Consider the following 22,612-nt stretch of genomic DNA (forward strand, 5'->3'; position numbering starts at 1 on the left):
ACCTTGCTCCATTAAATGCAACTACGTTAAAACTGTGTTATGCGACCTTGGAGCCGGTGTTAATGTTATGCCTCTCTCTCTTTATCGTAGACTTGAACTGGATAAGTTGACACCCACTGAAATCTCTCTGCAAATGGCCGACAAATCAACTGCTTTCCCTATCGGCAATTGCGAGGATGTGCCTGTTGTGGTTGCTAACACCACTATTTTAATAGACTTTGTTATCTTGGATATTCCCGAGGACGATGTCGTGGTTGTCATCCTCGGAAGACCCTTTTTAAACACCGCAGGGGCTGTTATAGATTGCAACAAAGGCAATGTCACTTTCCATGTCAACGGTAATGAGCATACAGTGCACTTTCCGAAGAAACAATATCGTGTACATTGCATCAATGATATCGAAAAAACTTCATCGATTCTTATTGGGAGCTTTGAATGCCCTATTCCTCGTGTCAAGATGAAGTATGATTTGCTTGTTGGGGAGATACACATCCCCATTGAGGTAACTTAGTGACTATTTGAAAATTCTCTGTTCTCTTTTGCGATTCGAGAGAGTTTTGTCGAGGGGATTTGATCAACCCCATTGACGGATTTCTTTCGATGACCATGAGATGGATGAATCAAGGAGTCACAAACCTCTGTTCCAAGCTTTCACTTAAGGTTGCTTAGAAGAAAAATGATAGGTTTAGCTTAGTTTTCCCTGTTTTCTATTTTAGCGTCCCATGGAAAAGTACCACAGAGCTGGTTATTTCCCTCCTTGGGAGTAGACCAAGTTAGGCCAAAAGCCTAAGCTTGGGGGAGTACGTGTTCTCACCGACTTTACATTCTTGCTTATGCTTTCACTTTGTTAGCCGGTGTTCACACTTTGCCACTGTATCATCCATGCTAGTTTTATTTTCTTTTTCTCGTTTTCCTTTCGTGTGTCTGTCTAGTTTGAGAAAAACCCAAAAAGATTTTCTTTTTCTTTTTTTGCTTCTTGGGAGCTTTCCCGTGTAGATAGTTTTCTTTTTCTTTGGGTCAAGGTAGAAGATATTGGTTACACTGTTTAGTGGCTCTTGCATGCATACCTGTTTAGTTTTCAAGAGCCATATTACTTTGTCTTCTCCTTTGTGTTTGCCTACAGATTCCAGCTTTAGTCCAATGCACGAGGACGCTTATTATTGTTCACATCATTCGGTCGTGCAAGTGAATGGCAATAATGACGATATATGATGAAGTGATTGAGCCTGGAAAAGCTGGTATGAACTCGATCTATTTTGTTTTTGTAAATATGACTAGCTCTTCATGCCTGATTCAACTTTGTTGTGAGAGAAACATGTTTGCAATGACAACTTAGAGATCATAGTTCCTTATGCCATGCTTACTTAGCTAGGAGCTTAGAATGGTTCATCTTGGTTGCCCACATGAATGTTGAGATGACTATGATGTAGTATGATAGGATGGTATCCTCCTTTGAATGTTTCAAGTGGCTTGACTTGGCGCATGTTCACGCATGTGGTTCAAATAAAATCAACATAGCCTCTATGATGTTCATGTTCATGGTGATTTATGCCCTACTCATGCTTGCTCTCAATGTTAGTTAATCTCAATGCATTTTGATGACTGGTGTCGCTCTCTAGTTGGTCGCTTCCCAGTCTTTTGCTAGGCTTCACTTGTACTAAGCGGGAATACTGCTTGTGCATCCGCTTCCATAAACCCAAAGTTGTTCCATATGAGTCCACCATACCTACCTATTTGCGGTATCTACCTGCCGTTCCAAGTAAATTTGCATGTGCCACTCTCTAAATCTTCAAGAAATAATCTGTTTTGCATGCCCGAACCGCTCATGTGGTGACAGAGAGCTATTGGTATCTTCCATGCTAGGCGTGTTATCCTAGATATGTGTTTATTCACTACCATTCACGAGAAAGGGGCCGGTAATAGGAATTCCCAGTTCCATGCTCAAATCGAAAAGATAATTGCAAACAAAACTCCCCCAGGATTGATGTTGGTATGGAAGGTACCCGAGGATTAGGCTAGCCGTGGAGTGTGATTGATTGGTGGTGGGGGAGTCAAAACTTTACTTTTTCTGTTTGGGAACCGCCTATAGCATGTGTAGCGTGGAAGATGTTGAGAACTCTTAGTCATTGCGTTGACAATGAAAGCATGCCACCCAAAATTATTATCTCTAATTTCAAAGCTTGAGCTCTGGCACCTCTGCAAATCAATGCTTCCCTCTGCGAAGGGCCTGTCACTTTATGTTCCTGTTGAGTCATCCTCCTCTTACAAAAGCACCAATTAGAGAGCACCTGTGTCATTTTTATGCTTTGCTTTTAACTGTGTTGAGTGTGACTATGACTGGATCTTCATTGCCTTGAATTATGATACGTCCATTTTGCATCATGCTTTCATGTTGATATTTATCGCTTTATGGACTGTTATTATACTTTGTGCTACCATACTTATGCCTTTTCTCTTATATTTTGCAAGGTTTATTTGAAGAGGGAGAATACCGGCAGGTGGAAGTCTGAGTCCTCTATTCTGCGCAACTCCAAATGCCCTGAAAATCAACGTGGAATTTTATGGGAATATATAAAAAATACTGGGCGAAAGAAGTGCCAGAGGGGAGCTACCAGGGGCCACAAGCCTGGTAGCCGCCACCTGCCCCCCTAGCGGCAGCTACAGGGCTTGTGGGCACCCTGGTGGCCCACTGGCCCCCCTCTTTTGCTATGTGAAGGGTTTCGTCCGGAAAAAAATTAGGGTGGAGCTTTTTCGTGGATTCTCCGCCGCCACGAGGCGGAACTTGAGCAGAACCAATCTAGAGCTCCGGCACGACGATCCTGCAGGGGAAACTTCCCTCCCGGAGGGGGAAATCGTCCCCATCGTCATCACCAACACTCCTCTCGTCGGAGGGGAGTCATCTCCATCAACATCTTCATCAGCACCATCTCCTCTCGTCGGAGGGGGTTCATCTCTTGTAACCAATCACCGTCTCGCGACTCCGATTGGTACTTGTAAGGTTACTAGTAGTGTTGATTACTCTTTGTAGTTGATGCTAGTTGGATTACTTGGTGGAAGAGTTTATGTTCAGATCCTTGATGCTACTCATTGCACCTCTGATCATGATTATGATTATGCTTTGTGAGTAGTTACTTTTGTTCCTCGGGACATGGGATAAGTCATGCTCATAATAGTCATGTGAATTTGGTATTCGTTCGGTATATTGATATGATGTATGTTGTCTTTTCCTCTAGTGGTGTTATGTGAACGTAGACTACATAACACTTCACCATATTTGGGCCTAGAGGAAGGCATTGTGGAGTAGTAAGTAGATGATGGGTTGCTAGAGTGACAGAAGCTTAAACCCGAGTCTATGTGTTGCTTCGTAAGGGGCTGATTTGGATCCACTAGTTTAATGCTATGGTTAGACGTTGTCTTAATTCTTCTTTCGTAGTTGCGCATGCTTGCGAGAGGGGTTAATCATAAGTGGGATGCTTGTCCAAGTAAGGGTAGTACCCAAGCGCCGGTCCACCCACATATCGAACTATCAAAGTAACGAACGTGAATCACGTGAACATGATGAAACTAGCATGACGGAAATTCCCGTGTGTCCTCGGGAGCGTTTTTCCTCCTATAAGACTTTGTTCAGGCTTGTCCCTTGCTACAAAAGGGATTGGGCCACTTTGCTACACCGTTGCTACTCTTGTTTCTTGTTACTTTTCACCTGCTTCGTTTCACCTCACTACACTATCACTTGTTACCGCTACTTTCAGTGCTTGCAGTTATTACCTTGTTGAAAACTGTTTATCAGAGCCTTCTGCTCCTCGTTGGGTTCAACACTCTTACTTATCCAAAGGACTACGATTGATCCCCTATAATTGTGGGTCATCAAATTACAATGTTTAGTCAGCCCTTGGTCTTTTAAGGTGCTCTGCATTTATGTTTTGCGGTCTAAGAAAGAGCTAGCGAGATACCATCTATTCGTACTGCTTCATGTTGTTTTGATTGAAGTGTTGACACTTGAGGCCTATTATTATTTGCTCGCTAGTTGATTATGCCATTTATATGAGTTTACCATGAGACCTAGATGTCATTTGCTTCTGTGGTTTTCTTGTGATGTTGCTGAAATTCTGGTTGTGAGTTAGACATAGTTGCAACAACAAGATCAAACAGAGTTCGTCAAAGTTTTTCTTTTGTCTCTCTCAGTTTGTCAACTGAGTTGCTTGCGGACAAGCAAAGTTTAAGCTTCGGGGAGTTGATACGTCTCCGTCGTATCTACTTTTCCGAACTCTTTTGCCCTTGTTTTGGACTCTAATTTGCATGATTTGAATGGAACTAACCCGGACTGACGTTGTTTTCAGCAGAATTGCCATGGTGTTGTTTTTGTGCAAAAATGGAAGTTCTCGGAACGTCCTGAAAATTTACGGAGATTTTTTCTGGAATAAAACAAAAATACATGCGCAAAGATCCACGTGAGGGGGTGTGCCAGTGGGCCACAAGCCCACACAGCGCGGCCACCCCCTAGGTCGCGCCATGTAGGCTTGTGGGGCCCACGTGGCACCACCGCCCCCAATCTCAGTCCTATATCTTCCGTTTCGCCTGGAAAAAAAATCAGAGAGAAGGTTTCATCGCGTTTTGCAATACGGAGGCGCCGCCACATCCTGTTCTTCATCTGGAGGGCACATGTGGAGTCCGTTTCGGGCTCTGGAGAGGGGAAATCGTCGCCATCGTCATCATCAACCTTTCTCCATCGACAATTCCATGACGCTCTTCATCGTTCGTGAGTAATCTCATCGTAGGCTTGTTGGACGGTGATGAGTTGGATGAGATCTATCATGTAAACGAGTTAGTTCTTGACGTGGATTGTTCCCTAGTATCCACTATGTTCTAGATTGATGTTGCTACTACTTGGCTATGCTTAATGCTTGTCACTAGGTCCCGAGTGCCATGATTTCAGATCTGGACCTATTATGTTGTCGCCAATATATGTGTGTTTTAGATCCTATCTTGCAAATTGTAGTCACCTACTATGTGTTATGACCCGGCAACCCTGGAGTGACAATAGCCGGAACCACTCCCGGAGATGACCATAGTATGAGGAGTTCATGTATTCACCGCGTGTTAATGCGTTGGTCCGGTTCTTTATTAAAAGGATAACCTTAATATCCCGTAGTTTCCATTAGGACCCCGCTGCCACGGGAGGGATGGACAATAGATGTTATGCAAGTTCTTTTCCCTAAGCACGTATGACTACATACAAAATACATGCCAAAATTAGATTGATGAACGGGAGCTAGCCACATATCTCTCCGTGTTATAGTTGTTACATGATGAATCACATCCGTCACACTCATCCATCACCGATCCATTGCCTACGAGTCTTTTACTACTGGTCCTCGCTAGGTCACTTTGCCTAGGCTTGTCCCTTCCTACAAGAGGGATTGGGCCACTTTGCTACTGTCACTATTGCTGTTACTTTGCTGCTATTGTCGCTACTGCTGTTACTTGTTACTTTGCTGGTGCTACTACTACTGTTCCTTGCTACCCCGCTGTTACTTGTTGCAAGACTTTGTTGGCACCGTTGCCGAGGCTAGGTAAGCGGTACTAACATCCCGTCAACCAAGGCTTTTTCTGGCACCGTTGCTATCATACTACCTTGCTACTGATACTTTGCTTGCAGACACTAATCTTTCAGGTGTGGTTGAATTGACAACTCAGTTGCTAATACTTGAGAATATCCTTTAGCTTCCCCTTGTGAGCGAATCAATAAATTTGGGTTGAATACTCTACCCTCGAAAACTGTTGCGATCCCATACGCTTGTGGGACATCAGTAATCTCATCGTAGGCTTGCTGGACGGTGATGAGTTGGATGAGATCTATCATGTAATCGAGTTAGTTCTTGACGGGGATTGACCCCTAGTATCCACTATGTTCTAGATTGATGTTGTTACCACCTTCGAAGGAAGACAACTAAGCATGGGTATGGGCAATGCCCTTGGCTTGTGCCAAGCTTGGGGGAGTTGCCCCGGTATCGTATCACCATCACATCTTTTGACTTTACCTTTTTCTTAGTTTGGTCCTTTTTGGTTTTATATTTCTCTAGTAGAATAAAATTCTTAGTGTTCTAGGCTTGAGTTTTGCTTTGTGTCACCCCCAATGTATTCAAGCTCGTGAGTTATATAATAAAGAGTGTTTGATCTAAAGAACAAAAGCATGAAAGATCATGTAATGATCTTATGGGAAGTGATGGCTTCACATATAGAAAGAATGTTGACTGAAACTTGTTGTGGGTGGACAAATGTAGACCTTGGTCATTGCTGCAATTAATAGGAAGTAATAAAGAAGGAGAGGTTCACATATAAATATATCATCTTGGGCACCATCTATGATTGTGAACACTCATTAAACTATTACATTCTTAGAAGTAGATGTTGGACAAGGAAGACAACATAATGAATTATGTTTGCTCGGTTCCGAACAATGTTATATGACTACATATCCCTTAGCATGTGACAATTGCTTCTACCTCTTATCAGCCAAAACTTCCGCACTAAGTAGAGATACTACTTGTGCATTCATAAACCTTCAACCCAGTTTTGCCATGAGAGTCCACCATACCTACCTATGGATTGAAGAAGATCCCTCAAGTAAGTTATCATCGGTGCAAGCAATAAAAATTGCTCCCTAAATATGTATGATCTATTACTGTGTCGACAATAAGCTTTGTACGAACCTGTGGTGAAGAAGACATAAAAGCGACAGACTGCATAATAAAGTTCTTTATCACAGGAGGCAATATAAAGTGAAGTTCCTTCACACTAAGAGGTCGCACATCCAAACCTCAAAAGCGCATGACAACCTCTGCTTCCCTCTGCGAAGGGCCTATCTTGTACCTTTACTTTTTATCCTTGAAAGAGTCATGGTGATCGACACCAATCCCTTATTTCGCCTTTATCTTGGCTAACGTCATATGCTAGGGAAAGATCTATATTCATATGTCAACTTGGAAGAAAGTATTCATGAATTATTATTGTTTATATTACTCTTGAGGTAAATAGTTGGGAGGCGAAACTATAAGCCCCTATCTTTCTTTGTGTCCAACTGAAACTTTGATCTCATGAGTACCACGTGAGTTTTAGCAATTGTAGAAGACGAAGGATGATTGAGTATGTGGATTTTCTTTACAAGCTCTTATTTGACTCCTTCCGACGTTATGATAAATTGCAATTGCTTCAATGACTAAAGGCTATTGGTTGTTAATTCTCAATAAAGTTCTTGATCCATACTTTACTTTGTGAAGGGATTATCACTTTAGCATAAGAGATTATATGATGATATTGTTGTTCTGTTTATGATCATGATGCATGCATGTCTGTATCTTGTTTTGTCGACACCTCTATCTCTAAACATGTGGGCATATTTATTGATCTCGGATTTCGCTTGAGGACAAGCGAGGTATATGCTTGGGGGAGTTGATACGTCCATTTTGCATCATGCTTTCATGTTGATATTTATCGCTTTATGGGCTGTTATTACACTTCACGGTAAAATACTTATGCATTTTCTCTCTTATTTTACAAGGTTTACATGAAGAGGGAGAATGCCGGCAGCTGGAATTCTGGTCTGAAAAAGGAGCAAGTTTGAGATACCTATTCTGCGCAACTCCAAAAGCCGTGAAAATCAACGAGGAATTATTTTGGAATTTATAAAAAATACTGGGCGGAAGAAGTACCACAGGGGAGCCACCAGGGGGCCACAAGCCTGCTAGGCGCGGCCTACCCCCTGGCCGCGCCTAGGGGGCTTGTGGGCTCCCTGTTGGCCCTCTGTCTCCCCTCTTTTGCTATAAGGAGGGTTTTGTTCCAGAAAAAAATAAGGAGGAGGCTTTCGGAAGGAATCGCCGCCGCCACGAGGCGGAACCTGAGCAGAACCAATCTAGAGCTCCGGCAGGGTCGTCCTGCCGGGGAAACTTCCCTCCCGGAGGGGGAAATCGTCGCCATCGTCATCACCAACACTCCTCTCACCGGAGAGGACTCATCACCATCAACATCTTCATCAGCACCATCTCATCTCCAAACCCTAGTTCATCTCTTGTAACCAATCTCCGTCTCGCGTCTCCGATTGGTACTTGTAAGGTTGCTAGTAGTGTTAATTACTCTTTGTAGTAGATGCTAGTTGGATTACTTGGTGGAAGATTATATGTTGAGATCCTTGATGCTATTCACTGCCTCTCACTACCTCTCTGGTCATGGATATGATTATGCTTTGTGAGTAGTCACTTTTGTTCCTGAGGACATGGGATAAGTCCTGCTATAAGTAGTCATGTGAATTTGGTATTCGTTCGATATTTTGATGTGGTGTATGTTGTTTTTCCTCTAGTGGTGTTATGTGAACGTCGACTACATAACACTTCACCATTATTTGGGCCTAGAGGAAGGCATTGGTAAGTAATAAATAGATGATGGGTTGCTAGAGTGATAGAAGCTTAAACCCTAGTTTATGTGTTGCTTCGTAAGGGGCTGATTTGGATCCACTAGTTTAATGCTATGGTTAGACTTTGCCTTAATTCTTCTTTCGTAGTTGCGGATGCTTGCGGGAGGGGTTAATCATAAGTGGGATGTTTGTCCAAGTAAGGGCAGCACCCAAGCACCGGTCCACCCACATATCAAACTATCAAAGTAGCGAACGTGAATCATATGAACATGATGAAAACTAGCTTGACACAAATTCCCATGTGTCCTCGGGAGCGCTTTACCTCCTATAAGAGTTTGTCCAGGCTTGTCCCTTGCTATAAAAGGGATTGGGCCATCTTGCTGCACCTTTGTTGCTATTGCTACTTGTTACTTGCTACTTGCTACGAATCATCTTATCACACAACTATCTGTTACCGATAATTTCAGTGCTTGCAGAGAATACCTTGCTGAAAACCACTTGTCAGATCCTTCTGCTCCTCGTTGGGTTCGACACTCTTACTTATCGAAAGGACTACGATAGATCCCCTACACTTGTGGGTCATCAACTATCCACCATGAGTAATCGACACTGGTTGATGAATCAATTGTCAAGGAGAATAGGACAAAGAGAGTTTATCTTCTGTGTTCAATCACAAGTCCGTCCAACCAGAGGTAGTCCTTCTGTAAAAGGGTGAACTGCTCTACCATATCTGTCGCCGCCTTCGAGCACCCCTAGTCACTCTTTCACCCTATTTAAGTTTGATTTTTTTTGTTAATTATGTTTCGATCATGTGGTTGATTCTTGATGCCTGCCCGATTTCTTATTCCACTATTGTTATTCGCTCTAAGTTCACTATGTTTTATCATTCCGCTCCTTGGTTCTGAGAGATTTGAAGTTTATAAAAGAAAATTTTAGTATTTCATTCACCTCCCCTCTAGTAGACTACTTCGTTCCTACAATTGGTATCAGATCATGGTATTCCTTATCTCTGCTTTAAAAGGTCTAACCACCTTGGAGTTTCAGTATGTCTACAGTGAACTACAAGTTGAATGTCAAGATTCTCATCTTTCATGGGACCGACTATCCATTCTGGAAGGAGAAGGTGAAGATCCGTCTCCGATTAATTGATCACGACATGTGGCACATTGTTTAGCACGGCTACATGACCAACACCCCATGCTCTCTTACACCTTGGGAGAAGAGACTCGTACAGAGGGATGTGATGGCAAAATATGAAATATGCAGTCATCTTAATGAGGCACAATTTCTTTGATACCGTAAGCTGGACACTTCAAAGGAAATCTAGAACATATCCGAGAAGATCAACGAGGGCCAGTCAACACAGAAGGAAGCCCGCATCGATACTCTTTGATCCAAATTTAACCGGTTCAAAATGATTAGTAAGGGAAGCTATTAGCAAACATTCGATCATGTGTGTGACATTGCGAATGAACTCCACGGCCTTGGTGCCAATGACATCATTGATCATGAATTAGTGAAGAAGTTGCTTAGATCACTGGATAGTTCCGTCCATACTCTTGTTGTGATGATCAGGAAAGAGCAGACTTCAAGTTACTCGACTCATCCGACATCATGGAAAGCTTGAACATTCACGAACAGAAAGAAGAACAAAAAGACCTCTACGGTGCAAGTTACCAAAAGAACCACACACTCAAATATGTGGTTGAATCTTCCTCTAAAGAAAATGTCAAAGAAGTTCCAATGATCCTGAAAGTATCAAGAAGGATCTCGCGTTGATTTTGAAATGCTTCCAATGCTTTCGAAAGAAAAACCAATTTCAGAAGCAAGGGTCAAGCAATTCTGGCAGTTCCAAGTCTCCATCAAAATATAGAAGAGATTACCCATGTTTCAAGTGCAAGAAACTAGTACATTTCATTTTGGAATGTCCTCTCTAGGAAGCTGAAATTCAAACTAGTGGAAGATATGATTCGAGCAACACCAAGCATGTGAAAGGCAAGGGCAAGAACTACAACTACGATGATTATAAGAATACCAAGATGTTCTTCAAGAAGGAGGACAACTCCTGCAGGTCATCATTAAGATCTTCTTCATAGATTCCCTCCAAGTTTTCGTCGAACCGCAAGAGTACCTCACGCAAGGCCAAGAAGTATATTGGCAAGCAATTGGACTCTAAAGAAGAAGAATCATTGGGCTCCAAAGAAGATGTTGATTCCGAAGATGATACAGATTTTGAAATGGCTGGGATCGCATGTGCCGCTACACCAACAACCAACTTCTTCGAGAACCATTAGAGTGATGATGAAGGGCCCAACTCATTTGTATTGACCAATTAAAAATATCATGACATTTGAAAAGTGTGCATGTATTTACAACTTAAAATTGTCCATGACAAAGAAAATGTATATGCAATGTAAGAAAAGTTTGGGTAACTGCCAAAAAACACACCACTCAAAAAAATGGTTCGCCATTAAAAAAGTTCATGCATATAAAAAATAGATTGGTGACATTTAAAAAAATGTTTATGCAGTATAGAAAAAAATATTGGTCACAAATACAAGTTGTTGGTGGACTTGCAATTAGCAAAAAAACAGAGCCAGCTAAGAGACGAGGGTGGACTTGCAATTGAGGCAAAAAAATATTGATCCGGTTGCAAGTTGTTGATGAACTTGGAAGTGAGGTGAAAACAAAGGTTTACCGAGTTGCAAGTTTATGGCAGACTTGTAACTAAGGTGGAAAACACATTCAGGACAGTTGCAATTTAAGGATAAACTTGCAACTGAGACGGAAAAAGCGTCAAACCTAGTTGCAATTCAATGATGCACTTGCAATTGAGTCGGAAAAAGGTTGAGTTGAGTTGCAAATCGAGAGTGGATTTGCAACTGAAACAGAAAAAATGTTAGTTCTCGTTGCAAGTCAATGAGGGACTTGAAGCTGAGGTAGAAAAAAGAAGGTCGGGTAGGGCCGGTTCTAGTGTATGGCCGGTGGGGTTATGGCCGAGGGCCCACAAAGGGAGAGGGCATGACATAGTAGATATATACACTCTAGCTCAATAAAAAAATAGGTAAAAATAGGCCCATCAATGATCGATTGTCTAGTGTACGACGTAGAAAACTACAATCGATCGGGTGTGATGTGTCGACGCCGCGACGGATGAATTAACAAAGGGTCATGCACTCATGCTAAGACCCTCATTTTCCTTTGCCTCTCGTCGCCTCGACGCCTCGTGTCCAGTGCCTTCTTCAGAATCATCGGCTTGCAATCCGACCATCCGGTGTCGCTCGATGCCTCTGTACGACTCGGTCAGCTTGTCACCGCTGCGCGTGCCGCCCACTAGTTCGGCCATCCGGCATCCAATTCCAGCAGCAGCAGGAGTAATCAGCAGACAACAACACTAGCAGTACGCCTGTAGGAAGCCAAAGAGGCCCGGTCATCGATCCCTGATCTATCCATCCATCAAAACCTTTTTTTTAGAAACCGGCAGGAGCACTGCCTTTGCATATAGAAAGGAGATCAGATATTTATGTACAAGAGTATACCCGGTGCACTGAAGAGAAACCGGATAATGAACTCCCCATAAAAGGAGAAAAAAAAAACTCACGCGCTATCAGCCAATACCAGCTGGCACCTGTGCCCTACCTAATGCGAAGGCCCTTTGCTTGATATCGTCGAAGGCAATAGCTGCAACCTTCAGGTGCGTGAGGCGGGTCCCGTTGAAGATGCGCCGGTTTCTCTCTTTCCAGATGTTCCAGATGGTGTAAATGAAACTGCAGCGGCAAAGGGGCAGTCCTTGCAGAGGTGCATGGCCGTCTCCGATGGCCCAAGGCAAAGTGGACACCGGGTCGTGCGGCCAGCCGCGAACGACAAGCATGTTGGTCGTGACTATCTTCCGGTGTAGCACCAACCAGGCGAAGAGCTTATATTTTGACTTAGTGTGAGCCTCCCAAATCTTGGCCGGGTGAACCGGGGGTAGGATCCATGGAACTGGGTTGCATAGGCCGAAGCAGCAGAGTAAATGCCGTTGGAAGTCCACCGCCAATAGATGGAGTCCTCTTGGTCGGGGCTCAGCGCAACCTGAGGGATAGCTGTTGCGAGGATCCATCAAAACTTTAAAAGCAGTAATCAACAATTCACCATCGGTATGTACGTACCATGCAGCAATAAAAACATGCGACAAAAGCATAACGACGAGCGACACGAAATCAAGCGTTCGCAAAAGAAAAAGCAAAAAAATAATCAAATAATGGGGGGCTTAGATAAGATATGGTTAAATCTGTTGAAAAACTTGATCCTTTTGTGAAACAAGTCGTTGGTCCGTTATGGATCAAGTCCCTCCATTTATCGGTAAAGTGGACACTTATCCTCCATCCCTTAGATATATAAAAAAGAGAGCACCACATTTTACATATGGTTGATCAATGATTAATAAAAAAGACTATCCTCTACATTTCCGTGTCAAATTTCTTTTTGTAGATGTGTATGATTGACGATGACGCTTTCTTCGTAACCTTGGACCGGACTCGTCGGCAGAAGTTGCGGAACAAAATCCTATCAAAAAAGACAGACTAACCATGCAGTTGCACGTGATGATAGACATGCAACTAGTGATGTTTCTGCAAAGAAATTTTAAAAAGAACATAAGCCTATTTGCTTCCGAGTTGTGTTTCTTATAATTACACGGAACTGCACATGTGTAACTATGCAGGGAGAGAACAATATGGAATAAAAACTAATGGCAATGCAGTAAATAAGCTTGAGAAAACAAAGTTAAAACTCTTGAACTTTCAATGATTTTGATCTCTTGTTATTTAAAAAAAATCATACAAAGAGCAAAAAAAAAACTACAGAGGAATAGATTCAACTGCAAAGAAAGAGAGTAGAAAAAGAAGGAGGGGGGAGGGGGCGACTACACATGGATAGGCACAACTCGAGAAGGGACAAAGAGAGACACAAAAAGATAGCACACAAATGTGTCCATCACAAAGTGAAAATAAACAAGTCAAAGGGAAATGAATGAAGTGAACAAATATATGATTGGATGGTTAGAGGGACAGTGGGATGCCAAGCCCACCAGGGTTCAAGCACTCGTGGTCGCGTTATTCTTGATTTATGTCAGAATTTTCAGCGATGCTTATTCAGTGGAAGGACACGTTTCCGTCGACGACGAGTTGTCCATGATGACTTCGTAAATCTTAAGATGATAGGCCGGTTGAGTTTTTTAAAGACGCTCATAAGGATGGAGTACACGTGTATGCGTTCATAGTGTTGAATGTATGCGTGTATATGTGAGCGACCCATAATACCGAACTTGCCAAATGGATTAGTTTATCATAAAGATATTCGTCGTTCCTGACCCTGATTCATCTTAATTTTTATTTGAACAAAAAAATCACAATAAACGTTTGATCTCTTATTCGACTTTTTCGCTATTTTAAAATAGGAAAAGGACCCAAATCTAAAATGCAAATGTCATCTTATTCAAAGACACAATCATCACATCCCCTCTCTCCCATTTCACACCTGGAAACGCATTTTTCTTATAGAAAGTGTGTATTGTGTTCAAAAAGGGGAAATGAATGGATGTGTGTATTGTGTTCAAAAAAGGGAAATGAATGGATAAAGGTTGAAATTGCGCGTGGTGGGCCACCGACTACCTGCGCTATGACAAAAGTCTGGTGGGATCGCTTATCCGTGCTTCTGCCTTCGCATGTCCACGCATTAGGGCTTAGATCTAAGGCTGAGGGACGTAGATGTGACTTAACTATTTCTCATCTAGAATTAGCCAAACTATAGAGAAAAGGGGAGTTGGTACATAGGATTTTTTGGACCAGTTTCGTAAGTCTAGAATTTTTGATTCGGATTTTATAGACAGAGTTTCAGTTATGTCTAATTCATTTTTATAGTCATTAAATGTGATACTATAAGATGCGTGTGTGTTAACATGGGTTATAGTACTACTTTCTATCTGTTTTTTATTTCTCAGACGAATGAGATAAAATTATATCCCATTCAGATGAGTTATATTCACTCCCTTTTCTATTTCCAACTGCAAAATCAGTTTTTATAGTAAGGTATGTAACAATCTGACCGTGGATGTTGCATTAATCTTTTGCATATAGCTCAACATGCTCGGCGTCCTTCCAAGTTTAGCTCTCTTTTCTGTTCTGTTTTGCCACATGAGTTATTTTTACTTATTTGCAATGAGAGCCTAGGCTTGGTGGTTGGAATGTGGTTATGCAACCCAATGATCTGAGTTCAATTTTTAAAATTGACACGTGATGCAAAGGGGTTTTCTTTCAATTTATTGAGGAACAGACTTGATGTGTGGTGGAATCACTTATCAAGAAATATCTTGATACTCATTTAACAAAATTTGAAGACCATGTTTATCTTAATACTCATAATTAAATGGTTATATGCATCCCTAGTTGGTGGAGAGGCCGAAAAATAAAAATCTCTACCATTTTTGAAAGATATTCTGTTCCCAACACATCTTCGTCTCCCTCCCAAGGCTCTTGTCTCCAACAGATCGAGGAGGCCAGGAGCGCCAACAAGATCAGTGGCTTGACCGAGTATATCTCAGCCATGCTAGGCCCCAGCGTCATACCCCCGCGGGTGACTCGGGCGGCTGCGCCGATCTTCTTCCCCTCGCCTCCTGATCACCTTCCTCCAACCTCACCGTCGATCGGGGCCGCCGGGGCAAAGCCCCTCGCGGTGGCCGTCGACAAGGCCTTGTTCTTCACTCTCGGGAGGGCCGGTGAGGGGCAGTCTCGCCAGACGGCGGAATCAGGGGAGCACGGGGATCGGCGTTGCAGCGGCAACGACTCACGGCGGCAACATGCTCATAGGGACGATGCAGTGATGACGACCCGTTGTATGCTGGCTACGTACATATGACGACAGCGGGTCAAATCAGATCTTACCCTAGCGGCGAAGGCATGGGCTTGGTCTCCGGTCAGATCCGATCCGGCCAATACGACCTCCATGCGTGATGACGATGATTTGTGGACATGATGCTGGATGGAGGGGCGTTGAGCGGATCCGGGTGAAAACCCTTCTCTTCGAAGGTTGCCAAGGTCGGCGATGCCGGTGTTTTTTGTGTCGTCCCCTTCTTGAAGGCATCGTTGTGGAGAAGCTCTAGAGCCCGATTCGCTACCTCCGGGGGAAACCCTATATGAGTTGATCAGATGACAACGACACTCATGTGTCATACCCTCTTCAGGGCGTCATTTTAGGAGGTGTGCATTGGCTAGAGGGACTAGTGGACGGTATCTTCAATGGAGCGATCTTCCTTATGACGCATCGATGTCGTGGAGTCTTGGCGGTGAGGCGCAACAAAGTCTCGGCAACGGAAGCGCGATGATGAATGCTCGTAGAGATGAGGCGTTGTCTGGCGCCGTGGGGGCGTCGACGGCAGGCCTGACAAGGTCGATATGTCGATACCTGCTGTGGAGATGAATTGATGGAAGACGACGGTTTGGGCCCGAGACATGGTATATGGCTTGGCCAGGGCATCTGGCTTTAGATGTTATACTTTGGTGCGATGTTTGTTTGGTATTCGATTTGGACATTCGGCGCCCCTTCATCGATGAATAGGAATAGCCACATGTGTTGTCAAGATAGTGGCTTTATACCATAGAGCGCCGTGAAGAGCCTTAGAACATGGTTAATAATATAACCAATTGTTGTTTATGAGATGTTGTCATATCATCTATAGCCAATATATATCTTCACTCATATAATAAGGTTAGATATAAGGTTCGCTACAAGATTAGTATTTTTTCATTTTTTTTATCGTTTATTGTATCTGGTTAGAAACATGCATATAGCTAGATTTTTTGCATAAGAGCTCGTTCCTCTTACTCTGTTATGTCTTTCTGTTACACATAATCAAACTTGTCATGTAAGCGGATTATAGTCTACTATTGTTCTTAGAGTAGTGGAGAGGGTGGCAGTGGCACGCGGAGGGAAGGTCGCAGGTGGAGGTTGGCCTTCCGCCGCGCGGTGACCCCTAATTCCTCTGTCATGTCGAACTCAGCCGGTTTTGGGATGTCCGGCGCCTCCCAGTCAAAGTGAAGCAGCATGCTAGCGAGCGGGAGCTCCACGCCGGCCAGGCCAAACGCCATCCCGGGGCACATTCTGCGCCCAGCGCCGAACGGCAGCAGCTCGAAATCTGTCCCCCTAAAGTCCACGTCAACCCGAGCGCCAGCCTCGAAGCGCTCCGGCCGGAACTCGGCCGCGTCCTCCCCCCAGCATCGCTCGTCACGGCCTAGTGCCCAGGTGTTGACGATCACCTGCGTACCCCTCAGCACGTCGAACCCGAGAACTTTGCATGGCTCCCGACACTCGCGCGGGAGCATCAGCGGCAGCGGTGGGTGCAGGCGGAACGTCTCCCGGATGACGAGGCGCATGTATGGGAGCTCACCGAGCCTGCCCTCATCGACCGTGCCATCACCCTCGAAGGCTCGCCGTACCTCCGCCGTCGCCTTCACCATTGCTGCCGGGTTCTTCACCAGCTCCGCCATCAACCACTCTAATGTCGTCGCCGACGTCTCGCTCCCGGCGCAAAAGATGTCCTGCGCGCAGGTCAAACCACTATTAATGAGAAGGGGAGAGGTTAGAAGACACACGGAAGAGATCCGTGCGATATATACAATATGGATGCTCACAAAGACGACGCCTTCGACGGCAGCCATGTCGATGACACCATCCTTGTGTATTTTGAGGAGCACGTCCAGCACGTCCTCCTGCGCGTCCTCGCCGCCCTGGCCCTCCTCCCTCCTCTCTAGATGCTCGTGGATGATGTCCTTGATGATCCCGAACACGCTGGCATGGATCTCCTCGGCACGGCGGAGGGCGTTGCTTAGCCGGCCGGCGAGCCACGATGACGGCCACAGGTCGGCAGTGTTAAGGCCGGTGGCAAGGCGGACTATTCTGTCAAGCTCATGCAGGAACAGGTCCCGCTGCTTGGAGCCGCACCGGTTGCCCATGACGGCGCGGAACGTGCCGTCGGCGACGAGCGCGGACAGCATGGCGCGCAAGTCCACCACGGGACCGGCGGACTGGATGGCGCGCAGCATGGTGGCGACCTCCTCCTCGCGGATGGCCCGGAAGGAGCGTACCCGTCCGGCCGTAAGGACCTCCGTGACGGCGATCTTGCGGAGCTGGCGCCAGTAGTCACCGTAGGGCGCGAAGATCATGTCGCGGCCGCCGCAGGTCAGGGCGCTCATGGTAGCCGTGAGCCGCCGCGTCGCGAACGCCAGGTCCTGGGTCTTGAGTACCTCGCGGGCCGCGTCTGGCGACGACAGCACCAGTGTGGGCACTGAGCCTAGCCGGAGCAGCATGACCGGCCCGTGGCGCCGCGCCAAGTCGCGCATGGCGCGGTGCGGGAGCTGCCTGACGAGGAGGTGCAGGCTTCCAATGACCGGCAGCTGCCACGGCCCCGGCGGGAGCCGCAGACCGTTGTTTGCTTTCTTTCTCCATGTAACTGCAAGCGCCAGGGACCCGACGACGAGAGCCCAGCCGAGGTAGACGGAGTAGCAGTACTGGGAGGTGGTGTCCTCCATTTCTATGCTCTGTGAAGGACGTCGATCGAATGCCTGAGATTCCAAACTTTTTCGACCACATATATAGACCGAGACTGTCGACATGTATGCACTGTAAAAAATATCTCAATTCTGTTTTGCCAAAATAAAGTTTACCTCATATTACAGACCACCGGCGCTCCGCCGGCTAAGGAATAGTCCCCGCGCGTGCCGCGCCACTTATTCCTGATCTGAGCCCTAAATTTCCACACCGTCCAAAGAAGATTTCCAAAGATTGTGATGTGGATAGAACACAACACAGCCTTGCATGCATGCATGCATGCATCATCGAATGCATGATGTGGATTGAGCTGGCTGTGGTTGGCCTAGAAAAATATATACTTGGAGCATCAACAACAGCCGCGCTTCGCGCCGCGTCTAAAAAATGTGTTTGCCGCGCGCGCTTCGGCTGATTTAGCGTGGCGCATTATAATGCAGCGCGCGTGCCGCTCCAGCGGCGTGCAAAAATGCAACGCGCGCATAACGTTTTAATAAATAGATTGCATTAAAATAAAAAGGATACAAAGTTATTTTACATAGATTGCAACTAGATAGGTAGTTCGAAAACATAGATAGGTAGTTCGAAAACATAAAACTAATCCCAATCGCTCCAATCATCTGCACCATCATCATCGTCGTTGGTGTCGTCAGAGGTTGACAGCCAGATGTCGAACCAACGCTCATCTTCTTCAGTGAAGAAGGACCTCCCGCCTGCATTGACGATGTCGGCCTGCGCACTCGCCAATGCCTTCTGCCGACGCATGTCCAACCGCTCCTCACGGCGCCGGCGCGTGTACTCCTCGCGGCGCCTTGCCAAATAATCCTGCTCGTAGGCGACGTCCTCCGGGTGGCGCCGACGCCACTCCGCCATGACCCGCTCGTCCTCCTGGGCGACGAGGAGGCGGCGCTGCCGCGCAGTGCGCTCCGCACGGTCTTGTGCCGAGTTTACACGAGGCGGCGGGGCGGCGTCTAACGCCTGCTAGAGCGTGTGGACGTCCTGGAAGTTCATTTGGCGGCGCGGCCTGCCTAGGCGCCACGCCGCCGCGTCGAACGCGCGGGCGGCCTCGTGCGCCGTGTCGTATGTGCCGAGGCTAAGCCGGAGATCGCCGGAGCGTATCTTGGCGTAGAACCCGCCGTTGGGGCGCTCGCGGACGCCGCGGTAGCCCGACGCAGAACGGCTGCGCGGCGGCATGGTGGCGCGTCGGGGGCGGGGCGCTGGAGCTGTGGTGGCGCGCTGGGGCGGCGGCGGCGCGACAGGTAGAGGGAGAGAGAGAGAGCGGAGCGGTGGCGGCGCGCGAGGGAGCGGCCGAGCGCTGCGCTTTTATAGGCGCGCGGGAAGCGGCGCGGCAAAAATGGCGCGCGAGCTGCCGCCTTTTCGCGCGCGCGCAAGCTGTTCCCGCGCGCGGTTTTCCCGCCGCCGCTGGAGCGCCATTCTGTACCGCGTGCGCTAAAACGGCGGTTTACCGCGCGCGCGCCTTTTTGCGCGGCTGTTGGAGATGCTCTTAGGCCCATCAAATACCGTTGGACATGAGCACTATCACAAGCAGCAGCTGCCGCTCCACTGTTGATCCGCACGCAGCAGCCGTCGGCCGTCGCCACCGGCCACCGGCACACATCAGACACCACCACACCCGAACAGTAGCACGAGGAGTTGGCCGGCCCACCTGGGACGCGCCACTGCACGCAACTAGCAGCGGCGTCCCAGCAGCTACGAAGCATCCATACTTCAAAAATTTATGTATCGCCGTTTAGTACTTTGTCGATACTTTGATACGTCACATACGTTTTCGATATGGATATTTCCGAAGTATCATCTTTTTCAATTAAAAATAAAATCAAAAATGCCGATATGGATATCCCCGGAGTATCCTAGTATAATATTGCTCATGACTTATGTATCGTTGATTGTTTATATAGGTATTGGATGTGTACTATACTGATGTAGTAGTTGGATAAAAGAGCTTGACAAGGATGGTGCTTGCTGGATAAAACTTTTAAAACATTGGAAAAAAATAATACCCCCTTCATTATTTGACTCACTCGTGAAATTCAAGGTTGTTTTTTATATATGTTTGTCATTTGACAATCTTAAGTTCTAAACTTTAAAAGGTTTGTGAATTTTATGTTGTCATGTTAATCGGTATTACAGTTCAAATTGAATTGGGGCAATCTATGGTCGTGTTACCTCTTGATGATAGTGAGATTTTTAAAATGACAAACAAGCAGACATGAAAGCAATTAGGCAACCAGTGAGACGGTATTTCAATTTCATCTCACCCATTTTATTATGTTAGTTTTTATTATATGTTATTTTATCATTATTTATATATGCTTATTGTATCGTCGTATTGCTATTTTAAAAAATTACGTATCCTGTATCGCCATACCCGTATCGCCGTATTAGTGTCTCCGTATCGGTGCTTCGTAGCCCAGCATCAATCAGCCAGCTCCAATTCTCCAATCATGGACAGCATGCGTTATATGAAGTGCTTGAGATCTTTCTTAATTGAATTACATTGAAAGTATCCACACCAAAATTGAAATTGGTCATGTTTCTGTTTCGTATTAGAGCATGTATAATGGTAGCATATGGATACAGATGTATCATGATAAAAAATAGCTTGATGCATCTATATAGACTTTTTTCTCCAATGCAAACTACCATCAGGGTGCCTCATTAAAGAATAAAAAATAAAGACTCTAATACACATGCATCTCTACTTTCCATTCTACGTTTTCAACTTTTTATACCGGACCACATCTTTTTTCTTCAAGCACCCGCCTCCTCTATAGGATCTCGTTTCCTTATTCAAACCTACTTTTTCTGACATCCGATCCTACATGGCATACGGGTCATCACCCTCAGCCTATGCATTGTACATGCCCTTAACATATAAAACACGTAGTAACTTTTAGTCTTCCACTTTTGTAAGCATCAAGATGCATACACTATTTATACTAGTATAATGTCCGTCTGTTGTCACGGGTCATCAATATATGTTTATCAGTTGTAATCATAATCACAATACATGTAAAAATTTACATACAAAAATATTATAGCATGTAAGAGTGAGAAGTAATTGAAATTCACTTTAGGCCCTCTTTGGAACCACAATAGATTATGATAATCTGGATTAGGAAGATAGATTATATAATCTTGTTTATAAAGATAATCTAGGTGGACATGTTTGGAGGCCAGATTATATAAACTGTAATCTAGGTTTTACATTACATAATGACTTGTTTGCTGTCTGTTTTTTTTAAAGAGGAGGATGGCGGTGGTAGGAATGTAATTAACTCCAACTTTACAAGGGTAATATGTCATTAGCAATCCATAATCTGATTTTAGCTCGGGTAGAGTAGATTATGAGTTTTTAATAATCTGCCATCTAGTTTTTATAATCTACATCATAATCTGTCCTCTTTGAAGACAAAATAGATTATAAAACTGGATTATATAATCTGAGTGGTTCCAAACAGGGCCTTAATGATCGAATTAATTATCTCTTACAAACTAAGGCCCTATTTGAAACCATAATAGATTATAATAATCTAGATTATGAAGATAGATTATATAATCTGGTTTATAAAAATAATCTAGGTGCGCATTTTTGGAGGCCAGATTATACAAACTGTAATCCACGTTTTACATTGCATAATGACCTGTCTACCCTTTGTTTTTTTTAAAGAGGAGGGTGGCGGTGACAGTAATGTAATTATCTCCAACTTTACAAGGGTAATGACTCATTAGCAATCCGTAATCTGATTTTAGCTGGGGTAGGGTAGATTGTGAGTTTTTAATAATCTGTCCATCTAGTTTTTATAATCTACACCATAATCTATCTTGTTTGGAGACATAATAGATTATAAAAACTGAATTATATAATATGAGTGGTTCCAAACAGGGCCTAAGATCTGCTTGATGTGTTTAAGATATTTTTGTACAATGTGAGCCGCATCGTGATTTTGGTGAGTTTTAAAATGTAGGCTACATATAGATCATTTGGTTGGTATTTTTATTAAAAATGGCTTGCTATGCTATGTGGTATTGATATCAACGTATAAAAGCTCCTCCTTTCTTTTTTTACGGGGAAAAAAGCAGTCACTCGTCTGCCTCACGCACCGCACAACCACCTTCTATTCTGCCCGCACAATCAACCAGCCATCGATTGTCGCCGCATCTCATCTCCCCTCCATGCCACGTGAAGCTCGTTCTTCCTCTCCCCACAACGTCCCCTCTCATCCATGGTGTCGCCAGCCCCCTCTTTCCTTGCCAAGACGTGGCATGTGTCCTTCTTCCTCTAACAACCTCTCGTGTCGTCGCTTTGACACTGAGCTAGCCCACCGATCTAGCATACTGGATAGCTGGAGGTGCAAAAGAGACCGCAAACCTCTGTTAGTGCCAACCACAGAGGTGATCCATTCATATTTGTTTTCTCCCCTTATTTTGTGCAAAGGAAAACACTTCCACCCATGCATGCTCACCGCAGATGCGGGAAATAAGCCCAACTCACACATGCACACACACAAGGCAGCCCTCGATCGACCCAAGGAAATGATATCTTGCCCATGTTGCCCACACACTATCACTCTGCTCACGAGCTCTCCCAATCTCATC

The 22,612-nt window shown here is 45.0% G+C and overlaps 1 protein-coding gene across 1 annotated transcript; it reads right to left on the bottom strand.

Annotated features, from left to right (window-relative positions):
• Positions 1 to 16,169: 16,169 nt before the first annotated feature.
• On the bottom strand, positions 16,170 to 18,021 carry LOC123440418 (zealexin A1 synthase-like). Its single transcript, XM_045116985.1, has 2 exons — positions 17,080 to 18,021; positions 16,170 to 16,986 (listed from the first exon to the last, which is right to left on the bottom strand). The coding sequence occupies exons 1-2, from the start codon at positions 17,974 to 17,976 to the stop codon at positions 16,342 to 16,344; spliced, it is 1,542 nt and encodes a 513-aa protein (XP_044972920.1). The 5' UTR covers positions 17,977 to 18,021; the 3' UTR covers positions 16,170 to 16,341.
• Between the last annotated feature and the right edge of the window lie 4,591 nt (positions 18,022 to 22,612).

The sequence above is a fragment of the Hordeum vulgare genome, chromosome 3H (genome assembly GCF_904849725.1).
Source record: "Hordeum vulgare subsp. vulgare chromosome 3H, MorexV3_pseudomolecules_assembly, whole genome shotgun sequence".
Taxonomy (NCBI): Eukaryota; Viridiplantae; Streptophyta; class Magnoliopsida; order Poales; family Poaceae; genus Hordeum; species Hordeum vulgare.